At 42.1% G+C, this 11989-nt stretch overlaps 1 protein-coding gene across 2 annotated transcripts in view; it reads left to right on the top strand.

The window, feature by feature from the left end:
• RIMS1 (regulating synaptic membrane exocytosis 1) overlaps positions 1–11531 on the top strand; it is a 368530-nt gene extending 356999 nt beyond the window's left edge. For both annotated transcript variants that reach the window (XM_025216953.1, XM_025216958.1), the window contains 4 exons: positions 3303–3415; positions 7594–7695; positions 8832–8971; positions 9343–11531. In XM_025216953.1, coding sequence (XP_025072738.1) covers positions 3303–3415; positions 7594–7695; positions 8832–8971; positions 9343–9561 — 574 coding nt within the window. In that variant the 3' untranslated portion in view covers positions 9562–11531. The remainder of the gene's footprint in view (positions 1–3302; positions 3416–7593; positions 7696–8831; positions 8972–9342) is intronic.
• Positions 11532–11989: the final 458 nt, after the last annotated feature.

The raw sequence follows: 11989 nt of genomic DNA, 5'->3' as shown, positions 1-11989 counted from the left end.
GATGGGACAGAGGTAGGCAGGTAGGGAAACAAAAAGCTGTAAGGGGGGCAGAGGCTGTAGGTAGCAGGCAGGGGACAGAGACTGTGGGAAGGCTTGGTGGCTGCAGAAGCTACCTGGGGGAGACAGGAGTAGGGGCACAGGCACTGTGGGGGGCAGGCTACAGGGGGTCACGTGGTGGGAGAACAAGGGGCAACAGGACCATCTTCCCCCTTAGCCACCTGCCTCCCTACCACATGCTCCCTTGCTGCAGAACTGGGGGTAGGGATAAAATTAAGATGACCCTCTTATAATCAGATCTTATACATGGAAAATTATAACAAATTTATAAATTTCCCATGTATAGAATCTAATTGCTTGGGGGTTGTCTTAAATTCACAGTTGTATTGAATTTAGGTAAATATGGTATTTAATTTTTCCAGTACTGATTTCCATTGAACAGTTTGTCATTCACAGATGTTAGAGATGGGCCAGGTGGGTCAGAACCTTCCTGTAATTGGAGTTTTGTTTTATTTCAAATTTACCTTAAAGAGATTGACAGGGTCAAGTCACTGAAAAATTATTTTTATCATTCCTGAAATCCGTTAGGGTTCTAACATGGTCTCCTAATTTATGCCCATCTTCATTCATTAATATTGGCAGTGAAGAAAGCCCATGGTGAGATTATTGTATTGTGAAATAAAATTCTTGAAACCACAATGAGGCTCTTTTGGCCTTTCCTGAGCTTCTTTCCCACTAGTTCCTCTTCTACCTGCTAGATGTCTAAGAAGTAACATCTGCTTGCATCATAGTGATGCATCTGATCTTAGGAGTGTGATTCTATTATACCCTGGGAAGGTATGTAGCTTTCCCTGTAGGCAGCCTCATGCGCTTGTCATGTCTGGATGCAATTCACTTACAGGGAAGGATTCTGTGTGAAGTATCTGCTATGTCAGGACCTAGCTTGTTTAAGTGTCTGCCTGAAACAGTACACTTGACAGTAGTATTGACTTCACTGTAAAGTAAAGGGAGGAAAAAGGGGAGAGCCTAAACACTCAGTAGCCTTGTGGTTAGAATACTTGCCTAGGAACTGGGAGACCTGTGCTCCAGGGCTAGGAACAGACATTACACATAAAACAGTTTAAGTGATCAGAAACTGGTAATAGAGCAGATGTTAAGTGCACATAAACCAGTTTAAAAATGGCTGAAACTGGTTTGAGATAAACCTGGTTGAATATACTATCAGACTTAACTGATTTAGCTCAAATCGGTTTATGCAATGTCTGTCCCAGGGGCCTTGCTGGTAAATCAGACACCCCCAGCATCCTGGCATGCTCTCTGGGCTGGGCTGGGTGGGACTCTCTGCTCCACTCCAGGGCTGGCACCTCCCCTCTGCTCCCTGGCTGGGGCTCAGCACAGACTTGCAGGCACAAAGTATCTGCCTGGCTTCTCCCTACTAAGCAGGGATTATTCCCCTCTCCCCTCTGCCTTACGCGGACACCTCAGCATTAGCTAGCACAGCACATGTTGGTTAAGGTCCATGCTGTGGGAGAGGACAGAGGCAGACTGGCTTTTTGGAGCTAATCAACAGGTAGCTTAATGTCCTTCCTTGGAAGAGCTGTTTAAGAAGAGCTCCATTAGTTACTCTAGAGAGGCTTTGTTTTCTTAATGAGTTGGTAAACACTGAGTTAAGGGTGATAAACATTCCCTGCTAGGCAACTCAGGATGGGGGAATAATCAGAGTGTCCTGCCGGGGCCTGGCCACACCCCCTTCAGCTCTGCCCTGTGGAATCAAAGGGAGGGCTGGTCCAGAGCCCCCCCAACTTCTAACTTGAGCCACTGCAGGCATGTCCCTGCATTTCTGGGATGTCTATCCAGTACAAAACTGATTTAGCCTAGCCAGGTTAGACTAATCTGCAAAGATTGAATCAATTTAGGCTCAGGCTTTTTGAATGTCCCTAGCCCAGATGTTCATTGCACATAAACCAGTTTGAAAATGGCTGAAACTGGTTTGAGATAAACCTGATCGGACGTAGTATCAGTCTTAACTGATTGGGGTCAAACCGGTTTATGCAATGTCTGTCCCAGCCCCCTTGCTGGTTTAAGATAAACTAGACACCCCCTGCATTCTGGCATGTTCTCTGGGCAGGGCTGGCCCCTCCCCTTTGCTCCCTGGCCAGAACTCCGGCACAGGCTACAGGCATCTGCCTGCTCCCCGCCTCCCCTTCCTTCCCCTCTCCGTCCCCTCTGCCTTGCAGACATCTCAGGATTAGTTAGCAGACCACATGCTAGCTAAGGTCAGTGCTGTGGCAGGACAAAGGGAGAATCAAGAGGTAGCTGGTAATGTCCCTTTGTTTTCTTAATGGGGTAATCAACACTGTTATCAATTCCCTACTTGGCTACTGCAGGGGGGGAAGGGGGAAAGGCCCCTCCCTAATCAAAGCATCCTACCAAGGCCTGGCCACAACACCCTCAGCTCAGCACTGGAAGGAAAGGCAGGGCTGCTCTAGTGCCCCCAGCTTCTAGCCTGAGCCACTGCAGGCATGTGCCTGCATTTCCTTAGTCCAGAGAGAATGTCTTTACAGTTGGAAACTGGTTCAACCTAGCGAGGTCAGACTAACCTGCAAAGATTGAATCAATTCCGGCTCAGGCTTTTTGAATGTCTATCCCTAGCCCAGGTTGCATAGCCTTACAAAGCTTTAAATGTACTTCTTCAGTAAGTGCCCTATCCCCTAGGTTTTGGACCCAGAAGGGGAGCAAGCAAGAGGAAATGTGACTCTGTGACCTAATGGGCGCATCCACAAGAGCACACACATGCATCTTGCAGCATCTCAAAGCCCTTTGAGACACTGTAAGAGGCATGTGCAGGAACAAAAAAAGTGTTCCCTGTGCTGCAAATTTGCAGCATGCAGGCAAAATTAGACCCCCCCAAAAATTTGAGGGAAAAAAGCAGGACAGGTGAAAAAAGCAGGGCGGGGGAAAAAACCTGAGCCAGCTGGAGGCTGGGTCCTCAACAGAGATGCTCTGGTAGCCAGCCAGAGCATCTCTATGACTGGCCTTTGTCCCGGTGCTGAAGTAGGTGGGGGATGGGGATGGGTGGGGCAACCATCAGGGGGCCTGAAGGATCTGGCAGGGGATGGGGCCAGGCGGGACAGCAACTGGGGGGCTGGGGAAGCAAGCTGGGGTGGGACTTCACTTTTCATCTTTTCCATCCCTGAAGCTTGTAAGAGTCTGGCCTTTGTGTGTGTGTACACTTCCATGATAATTATGGTTGGCCACTATGAATTGCTGTTACTCACATGTACTAATGTTTTATTTTATTGTAGCTTAATATTCCCTGGAGTGAGACTGGGTGCTGACAGTCAATTTAGTGATTTCCTTGATGGACTTGGACCTGCACAACTAGTAGGCCGACAGACACTAGCAACCCCTGCCATGGGTAAGAATATTGTATTCTCATGTGTAAGAAAAATGACATCCCATTGCTCAAAGTGTAGCCCAGGTGGTCTGCACCTAGTAGGGCAAGTGGCCTGTAGCTAACAGGTTGATACAATTGGAATGTTCTCTGATGTAGCCTCTCTCACTTTAAACAAAAAAAAGGGTATGGTCCATCCTCTGTTGTTATCCCAAATCAGCTGAAGGTAGAGAATTTCAGCCTGAGAGCTATGATATGTATGGACTGTCTTTGCAGCCTTATTCCTTGCTGTCTCTCAGTTCCTAGCATATTACCAGCTTTTAAATGTGCAGAATTTGAAGATGGTTGACATGGATTATGTCAGCTGTGGCATTGCCTGGCCAAGTACTGAATTTTAAAGATAATCTGGAAATTAGAAACTCCACTCCATGTTTACAACACATCTGACCATCAGATTATAAATGAGACTGCTAGATTCTTGCTAATATAACAAATGAAATCTTAAAATCTGTTCTACAGCAGCCTCACAGTGGTTGTCCGTGGTCTGCTTTGTACTCCATAGCAACCCAGAGTCTCCTCAGTATCATTCACTATAATCCCCACCTTCCCTCCACCTACAGCATATTCCCTGCAGTAAGGCTTTCATAAGCCAGTATAGGGCTGTTTATGGTCCTCTTATGCTCAGTCGGGGTGTGCAAAATGGGCCATATTCAATTTAGATTCAAATGCTGAGATGCTGGGGTGGATGGAGCATTGCACAGGAGTGTGGGGGGCCCTCCCACGTGCTCGGCAGTGAACCCAGATGTGGACCAGAAGTACTTCCAGTCCACTTCTGGGTCTGCTGGGGAGCACATGGGGGCCCTCCATCACCCCCCCCCAGCTCAGCAATCGGCCATGGGGGTACTGTGGGTGCCCCCCCCAGATCCAGGAGGCATCAGTTGCTGAGCTGGGGTGGAGGAAGGGTGGGCCCTGGCACGGTCCCCAGTGGACCCAGAAGTGGACTGGAAATGCTTCTGGTCCACTTCTGGGTCTGCTGCCGAGCATGCTGGGGAGCCCCCTGCACTCCTGTGGGACACTCCATCCACCCCACCATCTCAGCAGTCATGAGCTGCCTGGTACCTTGAGGTATGTAAAAAAAAAAAATATTTAAACCTGTGTCTGTCTGAATCGCCGAATCTTTCTGAATCAATTTGGAGGGTTCCAATTCGATTCAGAGAGATTAAAGGGTCTCCTTATTCAGTTTGGATTTGAAGATTCGGCCACCGATCTGCTAAATCGAATCGGGACCAAAGCTTCACACAGCCCTAATGCTTAGTCTGTACCAGAGAAGTTTCTCACCAGCCCTTTGTGAGCTGCTCTTATGATGTGTACACCACCAAAGTAACCTCCAACATGGGACAGAATCTATCCAAAAATCTTTTGTTTGCACTTGGGTGATATGTGACACACTTACTGGTGTCATGCATTAGGGATACTATGTGAACAAACTTTGACAGCCCTACTGGCCTAACCAAGTGATGTGAGTTGAAAATCACAGGTTGCAAGTAGCGTAGCAGTCACTGAAGGAGCTCAGGTGAGCCACTCAGCTACCTTGGAGGAGGAAGAGGATGCCAGGAGGAACAATGGGAGATTGGGAAGGACACTTTCCTCTTTCCAATTCAGGAGTTCTCCAGAGAAATGAAAAGAGAAGCTTTCTCTTCCATCCATTAAGTTAGCCATAAGTCATAGGATGTTGTAGAAATTCAAACAACAGCTTTCTGGCTTTTCTTATTGAGCAGAAAGCCTATGGACTTTTAACAGTACATTTTCCCCATTATAATAGGAAATATTAAATATTATATTTGGCTTCTTTTTTTCTCATTATTATAAAATCTGAATGAAGCCAGTAGTTCCTCCAGATGGATCCTGTTTACCTCACCCTTTGATTCCAAAGTTGTTTTCCTACCCAAGCCTCTTTCAAAGCAGTTCTGGAGTGATACATATCTTCCCATCTATTGTAGTTTGCCTCTTTCCAGGCTCAGGAGAGGATATGGCCTAGAAAATTCACTCTTCCTATCAAGGGTGTAGGTTGTAGCCATGTTGTTCTAAGGACATAGGCAGATAAGGTTCTTTGGGTAAATCTGATATCTTTTATTAGACCAACTCAAATAGTTGGAAAAATTCTTCGTAGCTAGCTTTTGGGTTTAAATATTCTTTATCAGGCTTAGGAAACAGCTGCAGTTGGTGTGTGCTCTTCTCAGATGGAATGAATAGGAAAGAAGCCAGAGGCTGGTATGCGTGCAACTGCCTTTCTTGCCTGTATACCAGCCTCTGGCTTCTTTACTGTTCAGTCCATTCAGGAAGAGCACACACCAACTGCAGGTGCTTCCTCAGCCATACAAGGGGTATTCATACCTGAAAGCTTGCTAAGAAGAATTTTTCCAACTATTTGAGTTGGTCTAATAAAAGATACCAGATTTACTCAAAGAACCTTGTCTGCCTCTTCCTGACAAGTCTCTCTTCCTAACAATTTCTTTGGTAAGCCTCTTACATACTAATCTCTGCAGAGGGAGTCTCTATGCTGTGGTTCCCTCTGCTGACTGGTTGTGGTAAAGATATTAGTTTCATGCATAGCATCAAAATATGTTCCAGGTGCAAATTTCATGTCAACTATTTCTGGCTCAACACAGAGCTTGTTTATTCAAGAAAAGTGTTGATAGATAACAAATCAGTTTGTTGGCCTGTCATATCTCAAGTACTAAAGCAGCCAAAGTCACTATGCTGTTAGAAATGCATATGAAGATCTCATGTCCAATTACATTTGAAAAATAATACTGTAATAAATGGAATGCGACAGATTCTGTGAACAACACTGCCCACAATGGTTTGTATAGTAATATAGGCCCTGAATGTCAATCCTCAACTTAGGGTTATGCACTGATGTGTACTCAATTTGCACCAAGTATAATAAGCAAATTGTATGTATCTGATTGTCTATTCTTTAGCCCAGAAGCCTAGTTTGATACCTAGCCACCTTTCCCTTCTAACAGTTATAGTGGCTTAATATGCAGCCCTGGAGTTTTAATATTTTGAAAACCAACCCGTGATTACTGTGTTATGTTTTTATTCAAAATCTTCCTTTCCAGGACAGACTAGCAAGTGAATGCCGATAGACAAATTTTCTTCTGTCACTTTCCAAATATTCAGAACTGAGGAAGTAGCTTAGATAGATGCCTTGTGTTTTATGCCAGGGAGCAGCTTGTTCTCTTGACACACACAAAGGGTTACTTTGTATAAAGTGTTTTTCAGGGGGGAAGTTGTGACTGTCATACTTGCTAAAGCCCTTTTATAGAATACACTCCCTATTGCAAAGTTTAGAAGATTGAATGAATGGTTAGATAGGCTTCAGTGCTGGCTGCTTACAGGCATAAAAAAAACCAAACCCGAAAAACAGCACTTTACCTTAAATTCCACACACCCCCACACCAAGCCCAGCACATGCTCAGAAGAGGCATCACGTTAGTTGGACCCAGCTTGCTCAGTGTTTGTATGCATCAGGCACTTCAGTGGCACTTTTATGGTGCTTTTAACTACTAGCTAGTTGAATCAGCTTTACATGAAAGTACCATAAAGCCCTGCTGAAATATCCAGTCTATATGGATGCTGTGGAGCCAGGTCAAACTAATGCATTGCTTCTTCCAGCAAAGTGCATTTGGTTTTTCCCCCACCCCACATCTGTCTGCACCCACTGTTACCTTGTGCTTCCATTGGTTTGTTGCCTCCAGATTTGTCTTTTATATATTAATATGATAACCTCTTTGCAGACAGGGCTATCATTTGATTCTGTCCCTGTTTAGTACCTGACAAAATGGAGTATCAGTCCCCGGTTGGTAGTCTCTAGATTTGACCATACTATAAATAAAAATAATTGCCACAATGCCTGAGTGGTGGTAGTGGGCTAGAGTCTATACTTGGCTTCTCAGGATGATAATAATTATCAGCTCTTATATAGCACTTTCCATCAGTAATGTTCAAAGCACTTGATACAAGGTAAGTATCTTTTATCCTCACTTTACAGATAGAAAAATTGAAGTAACTAGCCAGTGTCAACCAACAAAAGGCCAGAAGCAGGAATAAAGCCCAGGTCTTCCAAATTTGTGGTGCTCTGCACACTGTGTAACACTGCTTCTAGAATAAAATGTTCTCTTTCCTCTCCCTTTCAGGTGATATTCAGATTGGGATGGTGGATAAAAAAGGTCAATTAGAAGTAGAAGTCATCAGAGCCCGAGGACTCACGCAAAAACCTGGCTCCAAATCTACCCCAGGTGAGGGAAAATGTAAATAATAGAACACAATACAAACTATGCCATAAAGTGCAGATTAGATATCTGAAGACACCTTCTCACCTCCTTGAAACGGTCACTACATTTACGTTACTTATTTTGCATTTTGACAGAGGGTGTGTGTGCATCTCCACACAGGTTCAACCACTTGAAAGAGTCCTCTTCTTGCACATAAAATTAACGTTCTGAGGCTGAAACATCCTTGGAACATCTGCAGAGGCATGTTGGAGTTTTTAAGGAAATGTTATAGCCCACTGTGGGTTCGGTGAGAGATCTGGAGTCCCTTGCATTGACATTTAGCATTTGGTTACTTCCTTCAGAAAAGAAGTGGAATAGAGTAGGTGAAAGGGGAATGTCAAACAAGCAAATTGATGTTCCCTTTGAGTGGTACAAGTGTTGTGGATAAATCAGCAAGCTGTACCACCAGCTGCAAGCTCAAGTGGTTTAGCTGGTAGGGACAAATAGAATACTGTTATAATGAAAACTTCACTGTTGGAGGAAGGCTTTGCTGGAAATTGTTTTTATTTTCCAGGAAAATCACTGTGCTTCGTAATACTCAGAAAACAATTTTAGTTAAGAATTTTCTAAAAATGTTTGTTTAAAACCTTTTAAGAGGGAAAAGGTGAACAAGGAATAGTTGCCTTTTTATCTGAACATTTAAAGAAATGATTGTGTGTTCAGCCTTTGAACACCCGTTTCACTGAAACATCAAAGTCTTATATTTTGAAATGGCTCTGAACTCCAGGCCTCTGGCACATGTTATATTTCTGGAGTGATTAACATGTTAATCACACTATTAAAAAGCAACATACTACATGTTCATTAAAATTTATGGTGCCATAAAATAGCAAACAAGCCACAAAAGATATTACTTAAAAACGTGTAACATCTAATGTCGTAGATGATTAAATCTGAAAGACCTTTAAATATCCAATTGAATTTCACCCATCTACGCTGTTTACTTACTGTGTAAAATTTCGCTGACTTTGGGCGATTAAAATAGTTTTGGTCATTTTCTTTCTAGTCAGCTTCTTTTTGATTTTCATGCAGTAGCACAGTAATGTATCAGTGGGAAGGCCCTAAGTCCTAACATAAACTTGTGCTATTACACTTTGTAGCTCCATATGTCAAAGTATACTTGCTGGAAAATGGAGCCTGTATAGCTAAGAAGAAGACTAGAATTGCACGGAAGACCCTTGATCCTTTGTACCAACAGACACTGGTTTTTGATGAAAGCCCACAGGGTAAAGTCCTTCAGGTCAGTCATTTCTTAACCTTATTTCAGGTCCTAATTTTGTAAAGCACTTAAGCATGTACTTAACTTTATGCATGTGAGTCACTCCTCCCCTAATCAAATATAATTTAGTTTTACAAACACCAGCTGGTACATCTGTGTGGTTCACAATGTCATTAATGTCATTAGAGTTCTGAAAAGCACCTGTGTGGTTGCATCCTCCAATGGAATCTAACATGCAGTCTTACTATGATGTTTCCCATAGTCGCATCCTTCTCTTTCTCTTTGGGAAAAACATTGACCCTGTTCACTCAAGTAGTGAGTTACACCATGAATGAATATGTGCATGTGTGTGTTTTTGGAGAGTATTGAATCTATATTTTATGCCATTGCAGGTGATAGTTTGGGGAGACTATGGCCGAATGGATCACAAATGCTTCATGGGGGTTGCACAGATCCTTCTGGAGGAACTTGATCTGTCCAGTGTGGTAATAGGCTGGTATAAATTATTTCCACCTTCATCACTAGTGGATCCAACCTTGACTCCCCTGACTCGCAGGGCTTCCCAATCATCTCTGGAAAGTTCAGCTGGGCCTCCTTGCATTAGATCATAGTGAACTTACAGTAGGGGCTGTCTAATAAAAATGTTACAACCCAGGATAATTGGAATCAGATATATACATTGATTAAAACCATTGTTGGAGAGAGACAATCACTTCTGTTTTTCCTTGTAGCAGTTATCCAAAATGTCTGAATTTTTTGTTAAAAGATGGCTAAATTGACAAAACAATATATCAAATACAGGAAGTCAATCTACTAGAAATAGTCACTGATGCTTATAGCAATTAAAAAGAACATGGGCCCTCTAGACTAGAATTAAATTTTAAAAAACTGGAAGCTCTCACTCTGTTAACAATGTTGTCTTTTTCACATTTAGACAGAGCCCAGAAGCAGTGTTAAATTCCTGGTATTCCAACAGTTCTTCTGTATTTGTTACTTCCACTAATTTTTTGTTGTGTGATTGTGCCAGTTTTGGGAAAGTCTTCATAATGCTAACAGAGACCCTTCCTTTCTTTTTCTAAACCAAACAAAAAAGGGCTGAAGTATATCTCTGTAAGCATTCCTTAAAGTGTTCAAGAGCCAGAATTACCAGACGCAATGCCAGTGAGATTCTAATTGTTTCTCAGTTCTGGTTCTTCAAAGTCTTTCATGTGGAAACCCAAAACAAATGACCATTCAAGATAATTCCTTTAAAAAAATTCAGACCACTAACTTTTCTTTGTAAAAAAGCAAAACTGTTTGCATAATGATTTTTGTTTTATGATATTTTGCATGGAAGAGTTTTGAAGAAATCTATCTGCAACTAATGCTGGGGACTGATAAGAAAAAAAAGCTTTAGTCTTAATTTTGACATTGAAAATATTACTGGTAATGCAGTTTTCTTCCTAGATTTAAAGAGGAAATATTTACGTTTATGTGTATAAATGTATATTTGACTTCCCAAAATGTTGACCAGGAATGGGTTGAGCATATGACACTTTCAGCTGTACCCAGGCTTCTCCAATACGTGTCACTTTAGACACACGTGTCTGCCCTGGATAGAGCATGATATGAGATGTTCAGTATTTCACTGGAGATGCCAGTTGAAATATTCTGCACTTACTAATGTTTTTATCAAATTTTAGTTTACATTTCTTTGAGATTGATGCAAGCACAAAGCTTGATTTTTTACCGCAAGATATCTTACTTTTTTGGGAAAAAAGTCAACTTTCAATTTGCATTTTATTCATTTGAGTTGTTCTTGGCCTTGAAATCTCTAGTGATTTTCTGTAAATGTGCTAAAACTGCAGACTCTGCAGGTGCATTGAAATGTTTTCCCTCCTTTTACAGGCCATTCAATTTTGTGATCACACAAATAGAGCAGCATGACTTGGAACTGTTCAAAGCTGCATGCACGTTTTGTAAAAAGAAAAAAAAGGTTATTTAATAATGTATGTTAGTTCCACATAGGCCAGCTTGTATGTTGCATGTACTTGTACAGTTTGCTCGTAATTACTATACTGAAGTAACCAAGAAATCTAAGCCATCCATTTTTCTTATAGACATTTTGCAGGTTTTAGCCAGGCTAGGTCTGTGAGTCTGGTGCTAAATGTCTATAGATGGACTTTATTTTTTACCCTATGGAAAACGTGATGTAGTACGGACCAAATTCCTTCTAATAAATATTTTGGTGTAGATTCCTACTGTGGGGCTGTAACACATGTAGAGATTGTGTACACACTAGGTTTTAATTCATAGACATACTGCCTGCACCAAGTGAACTATTTACTATTATTTACCATGCCGGAACTATTCTGCCCATCTTTCCATAGGGCACAGTTTGATTACTGCTCGACCTGCTGAGCAGGAAGAACTGAAGCATTGGTGCACTACTACTAGATTCTGTTCTGTCTTAGTGGCCAAAAAATCAACTAATGATAATTCGGTAGTATCTTTCTATTTTGACCACTTGTCTTAACACTCCCCTGTGCTTTTAAATGAACTTCCAACTCATGTTATGTAAACATGTTTAATAAAATTTCCTTTTCATGTCCAGTGGAGTTGTTGTGTTCCATGTGTTCTGAGGTTCATCTGTGATTCCATGAGGAATAGCAATTTCAATAATTATTTTAAGATCTGGCACTAGATCCAGACCTCGCATTAGTATGCAACCTCAAGCGAAGTTGGATTCTTTTTCACCAAGGAGGAGGCCACATTGTGCCCTCATTAATATCCATGCAATCATTTTGCAATCAGTGGACCGAATTAAGACCTTGTAAAACCATGTTGAACTCATTTGGCTTCAGTGGGATTGCATCTGCTTATACGAGGCCATAATTTGGTGTGTTGGAGTTGCACATATTAGAACTTGCCACCACTTATTGTTGGCAGTGCTATATAAATAATATGGACAACTTTTGATCCCTTGCATTCATTTAAATGCGGAATAACACAAATTTATTCTATGTAAGTAGGAGCAGAATTTGGCATTAAGTTTTATTA

Source organism: Alligator sinensis, unplaced genomic scaffold, assembly GCF_000455745.1.
Source record: "Alligator sinensis unplaced genomic scaffold, ASM45574v1 scaffold499_1, whole genome shotgun sequence".
NCBI lineage: Eukaryota > Metazoa > Chordata > Crocodylia > Alligatoridae > Alligator > Alligator sinensis.
Note: the sequence above shows the minus strand (reverse complement) of the source record. Positions and strands in the feature narration are given on the sequence as shown.